Here is a 22,295-nt window from a genome sequence, read left to right on the forward strand (position 1 = left end):
ACTAATGAAATGGCTGTATTGGCCTTTAGACGGTTAAACCGAATGACCTTTTGACACTTCAAAATCTTTAAAATACCTTTATATATAGTAAAATATGATTAAAACCTTTTGGATTTGATAAAAGAGATCTAGATGTACTACCTTACATTCTTTGGATGTCATATCTTTGTTTTTATTATTATTAAGGCCTTTGGACAAAAAAAAAAAAAAAGACTCATATGCAATTATTCAAACAATTTGATTAATCATTTAACTAATTTAAAGACATTATTGTGGCAGAAGAGTAAAGCACTGAGTAGATATTACAAAATAAAATTAATTTCATAAATTAATTATTTAAAAAAAATTAAGAAAATTATTTTAATTATTAATAAATGTACTATATGAATGTGATCAACAGTACTTAAATCCAACATTAAACAGCATTCACAGAGGAATATTATTATTTTAACGAACAATTGAATTTATGGTCGCCTGAAGGTATAGAGTTGAATCATGGTTTGAAAAAAATCATGTGTGCTTGAGGAGCAATTCAAAATCTCCACCACCTCCTTAAACCAGTCTCTCTCTCCCTCTCTTTATTTTCTTTTAGGCAAGATTAGAATTTCCATCTGAATGCAGAGAGAGAAACAACAGTTACTATGTCCATTTTCTCCTTTAGTACTCCATGGCACTGCAGGCTCAAGGGCGACAGAGAGAGAGCGAGACGGAGGGAGGGAGGGATGGGGGGGAGAGAATGTGAACGAGAGAGAGAAAAGGCAGCATAAAAAAAAAGTCAAACTACTTTGATGAGGGAAAGTGGGGAGAGGAGGAGGGCTGGGGGGGCAGATTAGATGAAATGATATTTATATCAGGGGGAGAGCGAATTAAAATGTCAAAGCGGAGAGAAGCCTCACGCTTTTCTGAAGTCTGTGAGAGGGAGAGGACCTAAGAGAGGCCATGCACGGCACCACTTTACAGCGGGCTCCCCGGCCTCACAATGTCAGTTACAGGAGCACAAAGGGGACTGGAGGGGCAGGCGAACGGAGGGCTATTGGAGAGGATGAATGGAGAGCTGAGGGAGCAACGGAGGGGTGGACTGTAGAGGACACAGGGACACTCCAGGATTAGAGACACAGCGGAACGACTAGATGAAGAGAAAACTGGTTATGTGAAAGTGGTGCTGAAAATATGCTTGCAATGAAGTGCAAGGAGCAATTTTTGTTTTTCAGTTTAGGCTTTTATAGTAAAGCGAATTCAAATTAAAGTGATATTAATTATAGTGAAGAAAATAAATATAAAAAATGCATATTAAATATACATATATTTATTTATTTACTACACCAAGAACATGCACACCTTCAAAATTTTTCTTTGCATTTCATTCAAATGCAATGTCCTCTGTCCATCCTGACATCAGTTTGTCAGATGGTAAAACTAGATTCAATAGATGCTAATGTGTCAGATTCAAATTTACAGGATGTGCAGACAAATATTGTGCTTTCAGGTGGCACATTGTCAAACAGCTTTCAGGGGAAAAACTGGTCAGTTTTTGCACACTTCTGATTTAATACGTAATTAGTCAAATTAAACTATCATTTGAGTGAAAAGTTAAATTGAAAAATTAACAATTTTGATATCATTCCTTTTGCTTCACTGCACCACTCAGAACATCTTCTGTTTTATCATCATAAAAGTGCGTGTGAATTATTTGGCACAAAACGCAGCTGGCAAAAATTGACCGAAAAAGCTGTGAAACTCTTCTTTTATTGGGAAATGCTAACTTACTTGTTGTGTACTAAGAAATCAACCACAGATCTCTTCAGGCAGTACAGGTGGGCATCTAGAAGGCCAGTCTTGATGAGCATTCTGGGATGTCTGAAAGAGTGAGATATATATATATATATAAAAAAAAGTGTCAGAGAAAGGGAGAGCAGTGAAGACTGGCATCTTGGAGTGCAAATAAAAAATAATGACAGTAAATGTGCGGAAGGAGGCTGCGGCTTGCTCCAGAATAACACGCAGGGGAAACATGGAACATGCTTGATGGCGAAACAAAGTAAATACATAACAGCTCTGACAAAAACACTGTAAGGCACCCTGCTACCCTTGTTTCCTCAGATGTTTTATAATTAGACTATATAGCTTGCCTTTACGTCCCATGGAGTCTTTCATTTTCCTGTCTCACTCCCAACCTAATTGGTCTCTTCGAGGCACTGTATAGTTCAAGAGAACTATAATGACCCCCAAAATTGGAATAACAAGTGAAAGACAAGTCAAGTGATATGAAAGAGAAGAAATGATGTAGTATCTCTATAAAATCCAAAAATTAAAAAAAAAAAAAAAATCCCATGGCAACTCCAGCCGGATTAAGTGATTCCACAGCTTGCGAGTAGTGAGATGTCAGGAGCACCGACGGACCCCCCAGACTGTTTTATAGCCTGCCATTGACATGAAAATGCTCCCGGAGCCCCTCCACAGTGCCACAAGAGTCCCACAAAATGGCTGCCCCGGGGCCACAGCAATTCACGTGGTGAAAGAGTCCAGTGCATCCTGACGGGCAACACGAAGTGTTACTAAAGGTAAAGCAGACTGGACAGCAATGCAAGTTAAGCTGTCAGATGTACATGAGGACTTCCAGTTACATACACACGCACATATGTCTGGAGAGAATAGTCTTTGTGTCAAGATTGCAGAGTCAAGGTTTTGCTCAATGGCCTCAATTCATGATGATTCGAGTCTATCAAGGGACAGTGCAAAGTACAAACAGCAAGGTTCAAAAGAGACTTTAACATCTGGAATTGAATATTTCAATTAAACCTGGAAATAAATGTTCAGGGTTTCAATAAATAAATAAATAAATAAATAAATAAATAAATAAATAAATAAATAAATAAAGGGGAAAAACTGCAAAAAAGTATACTAAGAAATTATGAAATTAATTAAACTTTCAAATTCAAAATCCATTTTTAATTAATATAAATAATTTATATATATATATATAATATATTTTATATATATATAAAATATATAAAAAAAAAACATATATATATATATATATATATATATATATATATATATATATATATATATATATATATATATATATATATATATATATATATATATATAAAACAGTTTGGTAAGCAAAAGAGACTTCTTTCAAAAACATTTTGAACGGTAGTGTATATACACTCTAAAAAATGCTGGGTTAAAAACAACCCAAGTTGGGTTGAAAATGGACAAACCCAGCAATTGGGTTGTTTTAACCCAGTGGTTGGGTTAAATGTTTGCCCAACCTGCTGGGTAGTTTTATTTAAACCAACTATTGTTTAAAAATTGCTATATGGCTAGCTTAAAATGAACCCAAAATAGTTGGGAAATTAAAAACCAGATGCAATTAGAGGCAACAATAATAGACAAAAGGTGAATGTTTATTAATAAGCTTTAATATTTTATTAATATAAATTTAATAGTTTAATAGTTTATTAATATACATTTATTAATAAGCAATTTAATAAATGTTTATTGTTTAATAATTATTCATTGAACATTAATAAATGTTTATTTCCAACATACTTTGGGTTCATTTTAATTAAGCAATACAGTAATTTTTAAACAATTGTTGAGTTAAATAAAACTACCCAGCAGGTTGGGCAAACATTTAACCCTACCGCTGGGTTAAAACAACCCAACTGCTGGGTTTGTCCATTTTCAACCCAACTTGGGTTGTTTTTAACCCAGCATTTTTTAGAGTATATATATATATATATATATATATATATATATATATATATATATATATATATATATATATATATATATATATATATATATATATATATATATATATATATCCCACTGTACACTCCCCACCTTTCCAGCTACTGTGCTACACCACATGCAGGCTTTATGCTGGGCGACCTGTAGTAAACACAGAAAATGAGGACCCTCCCACCCCCATGACATTTACGAAGCGAGAACGTAAGAAAACCATATCATCTCTAGAGCTTTACTGTTTCCCTCCAGTGGATGACACACTGAGAGCCTGAAACGCTGCCGTGTTTACATCCCCAAATCTCAAAAACAGACTCACCATGTGTAAATCAGAGCGTGTATGTGTGTGGATACATGAGAAATAAATTATGATGACACTAAGTCTTTCCATTAGCCAGCAGTGGCTGGATTCCTGAAAAGCAGGAAAAGTGCGTGCAGAGACTGAGGAACGTTCAGATGTTTTCAGCTACATATGGCACCAATGTGCTCGGCTCACACACATAGACAGCAGCAAGAGATCCAGAGGAGGTGAGGAATGAACAAAGGCATGACATGCTGATTTATGGGAACACCCAACATGTGACATCATGGTCTGGCACCTGCGGGCAGGAGAATGAGTGAATCAGAGAGAATGATGGGCCAAATGAAGGAATGATGAGTAACGGATACAGATCCTTGTGGTTTTGAATGAGGAATGAGTTTTAAAGAGCGGGGAATAGAGGGTCAGGAAGATGACAAGACTGCCAAATGATGAGCAACAGGTGCTGTTTATGAAGTGCAGACAATATAAGGCTCACAGTGCAAAACATAACTAGGAATAACTTTTCAAATCAAACTACTTGCTTGTATCGACATTTTTAAGCTGTTCTGGGTGGTTTAAAGGGATAGTTTACCCAAAAATGAAAATTATCCCATAATTGACTCACCCTTAAGCCATTCTAGATGTATATGACTTTCTTTTTCAGCCAAACACACAGTTATATTAAAAAATATCCTGGCTCTTCCAAGCTTTTTAATAGGAGTCAATGGTGCCATTTTTTAAAAGCCCAAAAAAGCACATCCATCCATCATAAAAGTAATCCATACAGCTCCAGTGGGTTAATAAAGTCCTTCTGAAGTGAAGTGATGAGTTTTTAAAAGAAAAATATCCATAGTAATAACTTTATAAACTGTAATCACTAGCTTCCAGTAATGGCCATCCACTCGTTCACGAGAGAGTCGAGTTCCGGCGTATGACGCAGGATGTAGGAGTAGCGTAAGCTTAGGTGAAAGTAGACGCCACTCGTGGTTCAAACAAATAGGGCTGGACAACAAACTCAAGGTCCTCCAACATTTCTCTTAAAAAAAAATCTTGTTTCAGACTTCTAATTCATGACCCGTGTTTTGTTTTGCTCTATCCTCTGCGCTTCCGTGTTTGTCAACACATCATGCGTTGGGTCAGAGGTCACTCTTCCGCCAGAACTAGACTCACGTACGATTGTTACCGGAAACCAGTTATTATAGTTTATAAAGTCATAAATATGGATATTTTTCTTACAAATTGCATCGCTTTGCTTCAGGACCCTCTGGAGATGTATGGATTAATTTTACGATGGATAGATGTGCTTTTATGACAGAATGGAGGGGGAAAAAAACCTTGGAAGAACCCAGGCTCGGTCGGGAGGCCAGTTTTCCTCTGGCCAACAAATGAACAGTGCATTTATGATTCAGGCAGCATTACAGGTCAGAAGTCAGATTGGACTGGAACATTCAAATATTTATTCCAGTTACATCTGGTTGAAGATTGGATTAATCTTATAAATCTTGAAAGAGCCAGGATATCTTTTAATATAACTCTGATTGTGTTTGGCTGAAAGAAGAAAGTCATATACAGTCAAACCAAAAATTATTCAGACATTTTTTATATTTTTTGATATATTTTTACTAGTGGGTGCAGGACACTATAGTTCATTTATGTAAGTGAGGATAGCAAAATAAAGTAAACTGTGACATATTATACCCAAATATACTTCATACAGTGGACTATCAGTAAAATTTATAAAAATTTGGAAGCAAAAATTATTCAGACACTTTGACCTGACCATGTTTTGCTTAAGTGTTATCTGACATAATTAAGATAATTTTTTTCTGACACAGTTTAACTCAATTGTATTACCATTTTTTTTTAAAGTATAGTGAATAAACTGTATTAATAAATGAAATGTTCAAGGTGTCTGAATTAATTTTGGTTTGACTGTACACCTAGGATGGCTTAAGGGTGAGTAAATTATGAGATAATTTTCATTTTTGGGTGAACTATCCTTTTAAGCACGCTGCAATGTCTTCATGATATACAGAACCCAAGATATAGTCCCTCCTTCAATGCAATTCTATGGCAGCGGTTCTCAACCAGGGGCCGGGGCACACTAGGGGGCATCTGGATAATTGTAAAGAATTTAAATAAATGAATGAACTAATTATTATTAAATTAAAAAATATCCAACTCTAATTAAATTAAAATGATAAAAAAAGAATACATAAAATGAAGATGTAAAGTGAAATCACATCTCTTTTTAAATTTCCCACAATAACTACTGTTCTGAAATACAGTACATAACAGTACAAAAAAATTAATCACGGCTCATTTATTTAATATATTAAATTAACCACATGAATTAATTCAGTATATGAAGTTAAAAAAATATATTTTTTTAATTGCAGCAGAAATATTTTGGCATATATGAAGGGGAAGCTTCGAATATTGTGTTCTACAAATTTGAGAACCACTGGTCAATGGGATTGTTTTGACTCTTCTGGGGAAGGAAAAAAAGCTTGTGTGGGTGCCACAGGTTTGAATCCAGCTCGCAACATTCTGCAAACCAGTTTCCCCCACTTTTCTTACTGTGTGACTAATAAATAGACAAACAAAAAAGCAAAAAAATATTGCTTGAATAATGGTAATCTTGAAGCAATTGTCATGAAATGTCTTATAGCGTAATGCGCTACTGAGTTAAAACTGTCTGCTTCATCCTCAAGCTGACAAGGATGACAAAAATCTGGGAAAGCCTTCAGGGTTGTGAGTGACTCACACTATTATTTTTAATGGCTTACTACTATAAAGCCCAGCACAAAGATCCGCGTTACAGCACAATGAGGTCATACGTTACACAGTGCGCCGTCGATGGAGTCCAAGCAAATTTATCCAGACCTCTTTGAGCCCGGATGCCCCGCAAGACACGAGGCCTTTGTTCTGCGGTCGTTTGTCTGAATCGGCATGTTAAATAAGTACCAGACTGACATTGGATGAGAAAGACAACAGCTGACTCTGGATTTGATGGGTTGGTAAATCTTAGCACAGGACATATGGCACACACCTTCCTCTCAAACATCCTCACCCGGTCTGGAGAGTGTAATGTTTGAGCAGTGTGTTTAGGAGGGAGAGCTGGATTGCGAACAATGTTAAACACTATTAAACACTCGCAGCTTTAACAAAGCAAATCAAGAGCAATGTTAACATGCCTTTTCAGTGAGCTGTCTGAGGAAGTTTACCGCTTCTTTGGCGGTCAGACTAAAATACATACATGTTTCCTGTCCATCTATTCTTTCTAGATTTCTAACATTTGGGCTACAGCAAGTTATTGCAAGAAAATGGTGAACTAATGGTGAAGAGGAATGATCGCTTTATATGATGAACAGATTTAATTTAGGCTTTTATTCACAAATAAATATTCATCAACTCACACATCAGTTGTGGTAAACAGATGCTCAAACATGATTTCTTGACATGTGAGAACCAATTAGGTTCATTCTTGTGCATTACGCAGCATGTTTGAGCTTCAGCAAGAACCAATGAGGTTCATTATCCTGTGTTATGCAGTATGTTTGAGCTTCCGCGAGAGGTTTGTTCTCGCGTGTCATTCAGGTTTGGTTGAGCCTCCGTTTATGTGTGAATAAAAACCTAAATTAAATCTGTTCATCATATAAAGCAATCAAGTTTCTTTAGAAAATTCATATTGATATTCATCAATTCATATTGATTAGTTTTATGATCTCTTTACAAGCTTTTTGAAGCTTTTGAATTCCCCTAGGGCTGTTTTCCTGGTTGCATTCGCACCGCCAGTAGGAACTATGAAGTGTCGTAAGCTGCGCTTGTTATTGTGACTTTTATTTTGATGGCATGCTGGACCTTTATTGTGACGGCGCTGAGAATGCCAAAGCACACAGCGCTCACACTCATTAGTTTATAATTTGTTTAACAGCCTGTCTAATATGTTATTAGTTAGAACTGTTATCACAAGGAAAGAAAAAGTATTAGTGTTTACAGTGTGGTTGATGTCCAATGTCACTAGCTGAGCAGAAATATAATTCACGTTTCGCTTGGTCCTCTCAAAGTCGCGATGGATTTTCTCCTAACTCGAGAGGTCCATCTATCAATGTTTTCCATGTTCGTAGAGTTAGTTTGTGGAGTAAATATATGGGATATAACTGTGTGTCTACACAACTTTTTTTAAAAATGACGGGTGCCTGTATTTCACATGCGTTTGGCCAATCAACATACACTTTCGCCACTGGTAGTTCCTATAGTGCTGGTTTAGACCCGACTCAGAAGTAGGAGCTCATTTAGTTCCCCCAAAAGGAGTTCCTAGAACTAAAATCATTCCTAGTTCCTGCGGAGCAAACACAGCAAAATCCTGGTACTTCAGCCAATAGTTCTAGGAACTATGAAATGGTTCCTCTGGTGCAAAAGCCCTTTTGCGTAGCTGTCTATGGAGGGACAGAAAGCTCCCAGATTTCAAAAAGATCTTCATTTGTGTTTCGAAGATGAACGAAAGTCTTACGGGTTTGGAACGGCATGAGGGTGAGTCATTAATGACAGAATTTTCATTTTTGGGTGAACTAACCCTTTAAAAATAAGAAATGTTGCCTTGAATACTAACTGAAATAAATTCTAAAGTACTAAATTACTAAAGTTAATCAATAAATAAATTAAATAATACTAAACAACACTGCAACTATCCCACAGAGAATGAGACCTCACCTGTCAACAATATGAGGTGGAAAATTAAGCAAGATGTATGAGATTTGAATCTGTAAAATCAATTCCAGTGTCAACTAATGTCACATGTGTAACTGTTTTGCTGTGTTCTACTTCTAGACCACAAATAAAGAGGGAGAAACCGATCTCCAAAATGATTTCCTCAACCCTAGAAACACAAAAGGACCACCACCAAGATGTACTTTAACATTGTTACTGCCTCTTATGATAATCCAATGCTAAATATCTGTCGGCCATCGCAGAGTTGACAACTCTCTTGCATTTGGCATGAGACACATGCTTTCTGGCTCTGGCTCTCGCTCTCATAACACTCATAGATAGGATATTCCGACCAGAACAGGACCTGTTTGGTCTAACACAGATATTCTTTACTACATACCTAGTGGTCAACAGTCGAACAAAGAACATGAAGATTGTTTGTGGTGTGTAAATATTCTATTTGACCGGTTAATTTTGGCATTTTAATTGTGGATTATGTGAAAGTGTGCGCTGTGGCATGATAACTTCTGTCTGTAACGTAACTTACAGAAGTGAACAACATGTTCGCAAGATAGGATGCTTTTAAAAATGACAGAGGCCACAGAGCAAATCACACTGAGAAAAGAACATGACCCAAATTGTCTTGAACTTCAAAGAGACTTATATTCATAAGTTTAATTTGAGCCATTTAAGTAACGAAAGAGTGCTTTAACTGGTCCTCAGTGCATAACTTACATCACAACTTGCACAGACATATCTTAAAGGTGCCCTAGATTCAAATTTTGAATTTACCTTGGCATAGTTGAATAACAAGAGTTCAGTACATGGAAAAGACATACATTGAGTTTCAAACTCCATTGCTTTCTCTTTCTTATGTAAATCTCATTTGTTTAGAAGACTTCCGGAAAACACGCGGATCTCAACATAACACCGACTGTTACGTAACAGTGGGGGTGTACGCCCCAATATTTGCATATGCCAGCCCACGTTTCCAACATTATGAAAGGCATTAGACAAGGGCAGCCAGTAACGTCTGGATCTGCACAGGTGAATCAACAGACTAGGTAAGCAAACAAGAACAACAGCAAAAATGGCAGATGGAGCAATAATAACTGACATGATCCATGATAGCATGATATTTTTAGTGATATTTGTAAATTGTCTATCTAAATGTTTCGTTAGCATGTTGCTAATGTACTGTTAAATGAGGTTAAAGTTACCATCGTTTCTTAGCTGTCGCTATTTTCATTTTTAAACACTTGCAGTCTGTATAATTCATAAACACAACTTCATTCTTTATAAATCTCTCCAAAAGTGTAGCATTAGCCGTTAGCCACGGAGCACAGCCTCAAACTCATAGAGAATCAAATATAAACATCAAAATAAATACTTTACTCACATAATTCAAAGCATGCATAAAGCATGCATGACGAACATCTTGTAAAGACCCATTTGAGGGTTATATTAGCTGTGTGAACTTTGTAAACGTGTTGTAATATAATCGAGAGCTCGTGTGGCAGGGAGCACGCAAATTAAAGGGGCGGCGCGCTGAAAAAAATCAGTGCATAGTTAATGATGCCCCAAAATAGGCAGTTAAAAAAATTAATTTAAAAAAAATCTATGGGGGGTATTTTGAGCTGAAACTTCACAGACACATTCAGGGGTCACCTTAGACTTATATTACATCTTGTGAAAAAGCATTCTTGGGCACTTTTAAACTATGTCAGTGGCACTGTTTTGTCTCAAGACACACACCAGTAATGTTTTATTCTAAGACACATTTAGAAAAGCTACTTAAGGGTGCATTCACACTTGTAGTTCGGTTCATTTGGTCCGAACCAAAAAAAAAAACATTTAGTCCTGGTCTAATTAGCATTCAGATTGGCAATTTTATCACCGAACCAAAAGATACTGAACCTAAAGGCATAAGAATACGTTCACAACCTGATTGGTCGGATTTTATGATGTATTGCCTATTTTGAGAAGGAACTTACTGAAGATCCAAAACAATGCTGTGTGCTGAGATAAATGCGCTTGTTGTGTGGGAGTAGACTGCATATGACGGTATTTTGGCCAGCTGGGAACTCCTGAAGAGCTTATTAAATGTGTCAAAACAGCGGCGGAAATCCCTCCGTCACACATACAAACGATCTGCTGCGTGGAGACGCACGTCTGATGCCTGTGATGGGCAAACTCACGACTATGACAAGAAAAACCGATATGCGTGAGGATTCTGTCCTTTTTAGGGTCTCATCTTCCTGTTTTTGGTTCGTTTACATGTCTCTTCATATATCATTCGAACCGCACCAGAGTTCATTTGGAAGCGGACCGAGACCCATCTTTTCAGCGGTTTCGGTCCACTTGTTTGGTGCGCACCAGGTTTCAGATGGCAGCGTTCACACGTTCAAATGAACCGCACTAACAGAGCAATCGCACCAGGGTTCGTTTTAATTGAACCAAACGTGACAAGTGTAAACACACCCTAAATGTCCTTATTTAAATAAGGCCTACGCCTTGCTTAATCTAAGCCCTGTCTATGAAACCAGGCCTATAACGGTACAAAAATTTTTTTTTTTTTTTTTTTTTTTTTTTAAATAAATTAGTCATTAAGAAATCTGACTGGATTGTAATATTAGCTAGTAAGCCAGCATATATGGTATGTAAAGTTTACAGGAACAGTTTCTAAAAAGTGCATTAGTACAACATTAGGCTTAAGCATTTAAACAACCAGTTACATGTTAAGATCCATACCGATTATAAAATACTGCTTCTTACCTATAAAACCATAAACGGTCTAACTCCTTTAGCCAAGCATTCACATGATGCTTCTCAAACTTACTACAAATATATCTGATCAAATGGTACAATCATCACATGATCATCTTTTGCCTAAAATGCTATTAACAGCAGCTATGCTAACTCTTTTTTTTTTTGCTTCTCTGTTTCTAACTTAGGATGGCCATCCAACAGATTGCACCAGCTCCAGTATAATCACTCCAACCCTGGTCACCATCACATATACAACCAGATTTCTGAGATACTTCCAATAATGTTGAAGCAAACATTTTTTTAAAGGGATAGTTCACCCCAAGATAAAAAATTCTGTCATAATTTACTCACCCGCATACTGTTCAAACATGAAATGTGACTTACTTTCCTCTGTGGAAAAACAAAAAAAGATATTTCGAAGAACACAGGGACCCCACTGACTGATAAATAGACAAATAGACAAAAAATATACACACACACACACACACACACACACACACACACACACACACACACACACACACACACACACACACACACACACACACACACACACACACACACACACACACACAAAAAGTCATACAGGTTTGGAACGAGTCATTTAAATTTTGGGTGAACTATCCCTTTAAGACATAATGATACAGAGAAGACAGTGTTTTTACAGGTCTTATAAATAAAAAGGACTGGCTTAACACATGTGGACTGTACATATAGGCTTCTCCGTGCCTGTATAAACACACATGCAGACAATGGCAAGGCTCTGAGACAACACAGACAAAGACAAAAGTATCTGAAGTAATGTTAAACATTAGCAGACATCTCTTAAACCACACTGAGAAATCCTGTGTCCTTGAGAGTGGGCCAAAAAGAAATGGCCAGGTCATATTCCAAGCCCTACATCAAAATGAAAGAAAATTATATTTTTGCTAAAAGCTTTTTAGGACATTCCTTTTGGAATTCTGACAAACAACTATGCACTTTTTTTTTTGTAATTGCCAATGGTTATTTTTTATTAGATTAGTTTTTTTTTCACTGTACTACAGGTAAGGGTTAAAAAAAGCTTATAGCTTTATTGTAAATAAAATATAATTTCTTGTTTCTTTCTTTTGATTTTGGGGTAAGATTTGACTCAATATGAATATAAGTGTATTTGACTGGTGCAATACATTACTTAATGTCAGATTAGGTAGTGTGTGTTCAGTATCCCACTCATTGGACAACACGCTAACAGCTGCTGCAACCCTACTATTACTGCACAGGATTTACAGTGGCAACGACTCCCCAAATTATTTATGAGCTCCCAACACAGCCGCATACAGAGCCCTATCACAGCTCTCCTACTCCCAGACCAATGATCACCCCCACAACCAGGAAAAGCAGGGCGTTTGGCCTCCAGAACCCAAAGTACAGGCCCCACGCAAGGTGCTGACAATCTGAGGAGTCTTGCCAACATCAGGAAATGACAGCGTCAGATAACATTAAAACATTTAAAAGGCTGGGAGGAAAGATGGGGGCATAACTAGGGCAGTTATAACTAAAACAAGTCTCCAGTCATATCAGTGGCATAAAAAGAGCCATTTTATTTTATTATCAATGGTCCCCCTCATGGTGGCTTCCATATTGAAATCATATGACCAGCCAAATATTACTTAATTAATCTCTTTAAAACCTATACACTTTAGTCAGATAAGTCAACATATTTAAATGCAGAATACATTAATAAAGGATGGAAAATACTTTTATTAATACTTTTATTCTTTTAAGGGCGTTCACACTTGGCAGTTTTGGTTAGATTAAAACGAACTGTGTTAGTGTGGTTCATTTTATTAAGTGTGAATGCTGCCACCCAAACCCTGGTACGCACCAAACAAAACAAACTCTGGTGCGGTTCGACAGAAATATGAACGCAACAAGGACCAAAGACATCTAAACTAACCAAAAACAGAATGTGATGTCACCAGATGTGACCTTAAAAAGGACAGAATGTTGAAGCATACCCGTTTTTTCTCGTCATATGAGCAAGGTTGCATATTACAGTTTGGTACACGTGTCAGAAACACGTCTCCTTGTAGCCGATCTTCGTTTTTGTGCAACAGAGGACTTCCTGGTGCTGTTTTGACTCCTTTACACATTTGATAAACTTTTCACGAGTTCTCAGCTGGTCAAAATGGCATCACAAGTACGCACATATAACAAGCACATTTAGCCCAGCACACTGCATTGTTTTTGATGTTCGGTAAGTTTTTTATCTTTAGGTTCGGTCTTAAAAATGACAGTGTGAATGCTAAGCAAACCAGGACTAAATGTTCTGTTTTCTTTTTTGGTCCGGACCAAAAAAAAAAAAGAAAAAAAGAAAACTGAACAACTGTGGACACCCTAATACACCCTAATGAATTTTATTCATCTGATCAAAAGTGATAGTAAAGTAACAAAAGAAAAAATGTTCTATTTTAAATAAATCCTGAAAAAATTTATTGTTTTTTGCAAAAATATGAAGCAGCACAACTGTTTAACACTGAAAATAAGACATGTTCCTTGAGCACCAAATAAGCTGATTAGAATGATTTCTGAAGGACCATGTGACACTGAAGAATGGAATAATGCTGCTGAAAATTCAGCTTTACCATCACAGTAATCAATTCTATTTAAAAAAAAATAATAATAAAATTGAAATTAAATTAAATTAAATATTTCACAATATTATTGTATTTACTGTATTTTTCATCAAATAAATGCAGCTTTGGTGAGTATAAAAGACTTTTCAAAAACATTTTAAAAATATTTTGAATAGTAGCGTACATATATGCAGTCATGTGATCTAGTCAGCAGTGTATTATGGATCATTAGTAAAAGCAAGCTATTAAATTATGCTATTTTAAAATATGAGAATATATCTGCACCTAAACATGAATAAAACATCCACAGATGAGAAAATTAAATTAAATACTCATACATTAAATACTCATTAGATAGATGTCTAGTAAAAATAAAATAAAGTCTAATATTTTCCATAGTTCTGGGAAATAATACACATAGCTCTAAAACCTCCAAGGGAGAAAATCCAAAGAAAAGAGAAAACGCGAAAGAAAGACAGGACAGATTGAGTTGGGAAGGAAAGAAGGATTGGGTCAACAGTTAAGAAAGGTTGCCGCCTGCTAAGGCAGGGTTGACAGGCAGCACTTAAGGCCAGTGTGGAGGAGGCCACAGTTTAACTAGCCAGCAGCAAAAACAGCAGGTCATCACCCGGTGAGGCCGCTTGAGGAAGCGGCACCTCTCTGAGGGTACGAGCTTTAAACTGTACTTAGACGGACCAAGTCCATTTTCAGTGTGAAAACTACACACAACAAGACAACAAAATGCCCCAACGCATTTCCCCCACACAAAAAATCCAAAGTATTGTACATTAATGACCATTTCTCAATATCTCAAATTGTTCTGTTTATGAGGTATACCGCGAGCGGAATAGGATGCATTTAACGCTTTTAGACATTCACACGCAAACTTTCCTAAGCTTTTCCCCTCTGGGGAATCCCCATTGCCATTTTGAAGCACGTTCAACTTCATCAAGTGCAGGGGAGCGAGAGAAGTTTTTTTGGACAGACCCTCAACTTTAAAGGTGCCATCGAACGTTTTTTTACAAGATGTAATATAAGTCTAAGGTGTCCCCTGAATGTGTCTGAAGTTTCAGCCCAAAATACCTCATAGATTTTTTTTTATTAATTTTTTTTAACTGCCTATTTTGGGGTATCATTAAATATGAGCCGATTTATGCTCTGCAGCCCCTTTAAATCTGGCGCTCCCCCGCCCACGGAGCTCGCGCTTGCCTTAAACAGTGCATAAACAAAGTTTACACAGCTAATATAACCCTCAAATGGATCTTTACAAAGTGTTCGTCATGCATGCGTCGGATTATGTGAGTATTGTATACTGTAATATTGTTTACATTTGATTCTGAATGAATTTGAGGCTATGCTCCGTGGCTAATGGCTAATGCTACACTGTTGGAGAGATTTATAAAGAATGAAGTTGTTTATGAATTATACAGACTGCAAGTGTTTAAAATGAAAATAGCGACGGCTCTTGTCTCTGTGAATACAGTAAGAAACGATGGTAACTTTAACCACATTTAACAGTACATTAGCAACATGCTAACAAAACATTTAGGAAGACAGTTTACAAATATTACCAAAAATATCATGATATCATGGATCATGTCAGTTATTATTGCTCCATCTGCCATTTTTCGCTGTTGTTCTTGCTTGCTTACCTAATCTGATGATTCAGCTGTGCACATCCAGACGTTCATGGCTGCCCTTGTCTAATGCCTTTCATAATGTTGGAAACATGGGCTGGCATATGCAAATATTGGGGGCGTACATATTAATGATCCCGACTGTTACGTAACAGTCGGTGTTATGTTGAGATTCGCCTATTCTTCGGAGGTCTTTTAAACAAATGAGATTTATATAAGAAGGAGGAAACAATGGAGTTTGAGACTCACTGTATGTCATCTCCATGTACTGAACTCTTGTTATTCAACTATGCCAAGATAAATTCAATTTTTAATTCGAGGGCACCTTTAAAAGAGGGAGCAGGGGCCTGTACCATGATGGTAGATGAACAAACTCAGGGTTATAGGATTAGTTTCGAGTTGACAAAACCAAACCACTCCAATCTGGCTTTGTTGGTACCATGATGCTGATCATCAACTTTCTCTGTCAACTCAGGCTTTGATCCTGAGTTTGGGGAGCGCGTGCACATGAATCCATGACATCAGTGGTGAACAGCCAATCACATGCCTTGCAGCAGAGATAAACTCTGATTCACTTCTCGCGAGAGAGCCAGCGCGATTCAAAACTCTTTTGCTGAAAATGAAGAATTTAGATGCATTCACACTAATGGAAAATACTTGTCTGTGAAAGAGGACAAATAAAAGAAATGATCTTTCTCTATCATTGCAAGTGAAAGTTGTGAAGTTAGTTTATATAGTTGATAATATATAGCGATAGAGACTTAAACATACAAGGTCACATGTAGTCATATTTAAAGTTTATTTACAGCTTATTTATATTACATATATATATTAATATTCATTGAAACTAAATGCTAAACAACAACTGTTAAACTAAACTTGTGTAATGGATTAATAAAAATATAGATCATATAATTATACAAATCATATATAAATCATAAAATAATTCTAGGTAATTATCATTAAAACCAGACAATTTCATCATTAAATATTTGTTTTTACTACATAATGACCTTTAATTTGGAGGAAGAGAAACTGGGGGAGTGACTTTATTGCGTTGGGTGTGTCAGTGTCACTTTGCTCACATCTGATTGGTCCAATTTCAGTTTGATCTCTGAACCAGAACATAACCTGCCCTGGAGCAGGTTAGCCGTGGAGCCTAAGTTACCATGGTGATGAACACTGCTAAAAGTCAAGTTACTTTCATGGTACCTAAAACTCAGGATTGGCGCAAACTAATCTGAAACTTACCTGGCTAGCCAGCTAATCCAGCTTCATGGTACAGGCCCCAGGTCTACTCATTCTGTACAGTTCAGGCAGATCCACAGACCAATCTAATGTATGATTATTGGAGTTATATTGACATTTAACTGCATAATACTTGTAGCTACCTTAGTAGTTAATTGTATTATTTTAATTTTTTAATTTTTTCTCCAACAGCCCAAGCATGCACACAGGCCTATAGAATGTTGCATAAAACAATTCATAAGGGGGGAAAAATGTAAATAATAAATCAGCTCCATAGCGGAATGCAAGTGATCAAGGGCTTAGGGCGTTCCATTTAGACCCATTGCAAGGGTTCAGCCAGTAGTGGGCAACATAAGCAATGATGTGCATTTGAGTAAACAAGACGGTTAACGAGGGAAAGGCATGAAAAATTGGACTTAAGCGCAGCCCTGAAGTGATGTTGACACTTACTTCCGCATGATTGACTTCCGGAGAACAAGGCCTTCTTCCAGGTCTGCCTCATTGGCCATGAACAGAAGCCGTTTCCCTGTGACGTCCACACCCACAAAGTCCCTCTGTTCTCCTGCCACAAGGCACAATTTCAATCTGTCATAGTGAACTTGTAAAATACTACTGTGAGATATAGTACAATCAAACTGTATTTTGGCTTAAGACAGACAGACAGTCAACAACCTGAAAGACCTTTAGGAATGCAAAAGTATACAGTACACTGGGATACATTTTTCAGTTCATATTAGTAAAAGTGAAATGGTCAATAAATAGTAGTTTGGAAACAGTGCAACAACAGCACTCTTTCAAAACCAGACCATCTATTTCCTTGTCAATCACATCTGTGTAAGTGATAGTACCTCCTTTCTTCTTGCCCTTTTGGCCAGGGACAGTCTCTGTGAATTCATGCACTTTGCTCATGAGCATCGAAAGGGTGGCGTTGTGCGCACGAAAGAGGTCCACAACCTCGTGCAGGGCCACATCTGTTATCAAATCACAGCTCACCACCACGATGTCTGTCTGTGGGAGAGAAAAAAAAAAAAGACAAATCCTATTTAAACCACCATCAAGACAGAACAATCCAGCTTTTCCACCCACAATTTGATTATAATGTCCACTGGAAGGACAATATGTTTCCAACACATAATTAGAAAGATTACTTTCAGGTTTTGAAATCACCAGTTGGGTTGAAATACTTTTTAAAAATTTTGTTCTTTCGTGCCAGTGGGCAAGTTTTTCCCAAGTATTCGCAACAGACACTGAAAAACAGCATCAAATATTTCAATATACTATGCAGACATACTCGATCAGAACATAAATCTCCAACAACAGGTCCATTCTGCCCAAACTAGCCATTCATTACTCGTCATGACATATGACCGCCAACATTTATATCAATAGCAATTTAATCTTCAGAAACATAGAATGACTGTTAAACGGCAGTATGAATAATGCCAGTACACAGAGATTAGCCGATCAAACCAGAGGCCATTTACATACAGGAGTCTTAAAAGTACAGTAAGTAATTAAGTAAAGCTTTATTTATACGGCACCTTTTAAAAATAGTGTTTACAAGGTGCTTTACAGAAGACAAATACATGTGTGCACTCACAGAAAAGAAAAACATACATACACACAACTTAAATAAGAATAACATGAAATACAAAAATAAAATAAATCAAGGGAAGGCCCTAGTGAACAAATGTGTTTTGAGATACTTTTTAAAAGTGCATTGTGAGTCGATTGCTCGTAGGTTGTCAGGAAGAGAGGACCGAAATGACTAAAGGCTGACTCAATTTTTAGCCATGTTTTTGGTATAACCAACAAGTTACTATTGGATGTTTGGAGCAATCTTGCAGGAGTTTATTTAGGTATATATATATAAGGTATATTGGGGCAATAGCATAAAAACATTTTAAACATTTAAAGAGGATCTTGAATTAAATTCTGATTTATACAGGCAGTCAGTGAAGGGATCGGAGTAATGTGATTTCTCATTTTAGAGTAAGTTAGCATTCGTGCAGCTGCATTCTGAACTCTTTATAAGTGTTTAATAGAGCTCTTTAGTAACCCAGCAAAAATGATATTGCAATTGTCAAGTCTAGATGTAACAAATGCATGAACAAGTTTATCACTGTCAGAAAGGGAGAGAATGTCATGTACTTTGGAGATGTTTCTGAGGCGATGACATGCTGTTTTAGAAACATTGCTAATATGTTTTTTTAAAACTGAGGTCACTGTCAAACATGATCCCCAAGTTCTTGACCTGATTACTGGATTTTAGTGATAGAGAGTCAAGATATGGAGCAATAGATGTTCTCCATGCGTCATTACCGATAACAAGTACCTCTGTCTTATCTTTGTTTAGCTGTAGAAAGTTCTGAGACTTCCACAATTTTATGCTCTCTATGCAGTCCAGCAGGGTGGAAACTGAATTGTGGGCATCTGGTGCAAGTAAAAGATAGTTGCATGTCATCTGCATACTGGTGAAACAAAATATTGTAGTAATTAATTACACCAGCTAAAGGAAGCATGCATAGGTTAAATAACAGAGGACCCAAAATTGAGCCTTGAGGAACACCATAAGATATGACGTAAAGCCTGGAGGTGCAGGTATCCAGTGTAACGTAGTATTCCCTGCTACTTAAGTAGGATCCGAGTAATAAAGTAGCAAAACCTACCTGCCTAATTCTAAAGGTCTTTAACTGCTCTAGTAAAATGGAAGATACATGGCACTAGAGAACAGAAATCAAAGAATTCAAAAAAGTGCCAGTGATCCTGGAGCACAGCTTGTTCTGTGTGGTCAAATTAAGCTCAGTAAATGTTATTTTTATAGTCGGTTTGGGTCGGTTTAATCTGAATAGTCTGCCATCAGCACATTAACATCATGTTAAGTTTATCTTGCCATGGCCCAGGTCAATATTTCGCACATCAGACATATTACCTCAAGTTGTTAGGCTATAATACGTATACTATTGTAGCCCAACATACTATTGACTACTTACTGTTATGTTGTTCTCTTAAAACTGGCTGGTACATTAAAACAACAATCAGGTTTTCACATATTTTAAGAAAATGTAAGAGGTGCTTGCCCATGCAAAACACTGTTACAATGCTTCAGACCAAACAGACACTTCCATAGACTAAGAAGTTCAACTTCATGTATAAAGAATCATGGCGATGGTCAAAACTACAAAAGAAAAGTTTAGAATATGATATGTCAGGAGAAAATGATGTGAGAAAACGAGAGACACAATCTCTCGAATAAGCACTGTGCTCTGTCACAGTTTGCGTGCACACATGCGTAAGAGTTTGTATGAGTGAGCACAGGCATGGAGGGGAACCCAGTGATAAATCCTGCTCTCCTTTGCCATTGTTTCTGTTTGAGTTGTCTGGTTCCCATCTGGTCTGTCCATCTAAGGCCTGTGGATAAATAAACATGGAAGCGGGAGTGGGGAACAGCCCGTTACAGCGTGCCTGGCTCAGGGAAAGCTGCATGCCTCATTGGGGAGGCCCAGGGAGAGGCCCTGCCGTGACGCTCTGCTCCGATACAGTTCCGGTTCTCTAGTTCTGGCCCTGGGGCAGAAGGCCCTGGAGCCACAGGAGCACACATGCTCAAAAGATAACAGGGTGCACAGCGCTGTCTGTTTAGAATGAGCTAACTGTGCTACTGAGGAAGGAGAACAATCCCTCACCATTGAACACTGAAAACCAAGAATGACTTCAAGCTAATGCACATATAAATTCTCACAAACCAACAGCAACGCCAGAGCCACACACATTCCGCACTAATGTTTACATATCTATGAGACGCTTCAGACTTCAAATATTGTAAAATGTATTAGTACTTAAGACATTCTTTGTTCAAAATCATACAAAAATACACAAATAATGTCCATATCATTTAAATGCAATTAATTTAATAATATATTTAGAATTATAAAAGACAGTTCAAACTCAAAAATCTGATGAGCAATTCAAAGCAGCATTCAAAGCAGCTGTACAACAGCCGAAACACGCAGACCTCTGATCACACATCTACTTAAATTACTACATCGTTTGCCAACCATAAACTGTCTACAGTTAGAATAATGAACTACACTACTTGGCAGAAGAATTGTTTATTCTAATTATTTATATTGAGCATATCATAATACTGTTGCCGGCATTTAATTAAAGTAATCAGACCCGAGGGACTGTGCCTTTCAGCGAAGTCTATCACGGTGGTTCTCACGCCTGTGTTATTTTAGTATCATTGAGATATTATTATAGTTTTTATTAATACATTGGATTGTTTTTTATTTTTATATTTTCCATTTTCATTTTCGTTAAAGGTACACTGTAACTTTTTTGTTTAAAAAAGTCAATACATCAATTCTTTTTCTAAAGCATGTTTGTGTCTTACCCTAATTCACTATGGTAAGCCTATTATAAGTACATATTAGGGGTATAAATGTTCTCAGAATTTTTTTTTTTTTTTTTTTTAAATAAATAAAAACCGTACCGTTCTCCACCCACGGTTCGGCACGCACTTGCACAGCGGTTCATCTCAAATCTGACGCCGCATACGTATCTATAATATCGTTTGTTGAAAATAATGCGCAAAACAGGCAGACAGAGTTAGGCTAATGTATGTTTCGGTCGATGGATACACATTCTGGCTTCCCCTAAACTTTGTTCAATGCGAGTGCTGTGTGCTGTAATATGAGCAGTCATTTACGCAGTCATCACCCAGGGGTTGATAGCGCGCAAGCACAGGTGAGCACAGCACACAGTGTTTAAACTAAACTCATTTAAGCCTTGCGCTTGAATGTTTAAATTGGCAAGATGCGACTTCACATGGAAGCCGTGTCTCAGACAGTGCGCAAATATCGAGTTCCCTTTCAAGTCTTGAGCTTGAATGGACAAATTCACACAAAAATTATGTCAACATGCCCGTCTTGATGAGTATCCAACCAAACACAGTAGGTTAAACATGACAGATTGACATGGAGCAGCCAAACCTCTGGGTCGAACCTCTGGGAATCACCCGTTTAATAAAAAAAAAAAAATGCAGAGCCGAGAAGAGTCTGCTGGCAAAAAGAGAGTGTGACAGAGCTCGTAATAAAACAAGAATCAACATGGGCTTGGCTTTTCAGAGATGCTGAGAACTGGATTTGAAGTGTAAAAGCGATGTGGTCATGGCGTAAGGTATTTTATTGAACAGAGGGCCAAAAATTACTTTTAAAAGTAATTAAAAAGTAATTTTGTTGTGTATTTGTTTTT

The 22,295-nt window shown here is 37.1% G+C and overlaps 1 protein-coding gene across 1 annotated transcript in view; it reads right to left on the reverse strand.

The window, feature by feature from the left end:
- Positions 1–22,295, reverse strand: part of eif2b3 (eukaryotic translation initiation factor 2B, subunit 3 gamma) — a 51,067-nt gene that overhangs the window by 12,028 nt on the left and 16,744 nt on the right. The window contains exons 4-6 of the mRNA XM_048163330.1: positions 17,891–18,050; positions 17,493–17,604; positions 1,768–1,857 (exon numbers count right to left, since the gene is read on the reverse strand). Coding sequence (XP_048019287.1) covers positions 1,768–1,857; positions 17,493–17,604; positions 17,891–18,050 — 362 coding nt within the window. The remainder of the gene's footprint in view (positions 1–1,767; positions 1,858–17,492; positions 17,605–17,890; positions 18,051–22,295) is intronic.

The sequence above is a fragment of the Megalobrama amblycephala genome, linkage group LG17 (assembly GCF_018812025.1).
Source record: "Megalobrama amblycephala isolate DHTTF-2021 linkage group LG17, ASM1881202v1, whole genome shotgun sequence".
NCBI lineage: Eukaryota > Metazoa > Chordata > Actinopteri > Cypriniformes > Xenocyprididae > Megalobrama > Megalobrama amblycephala.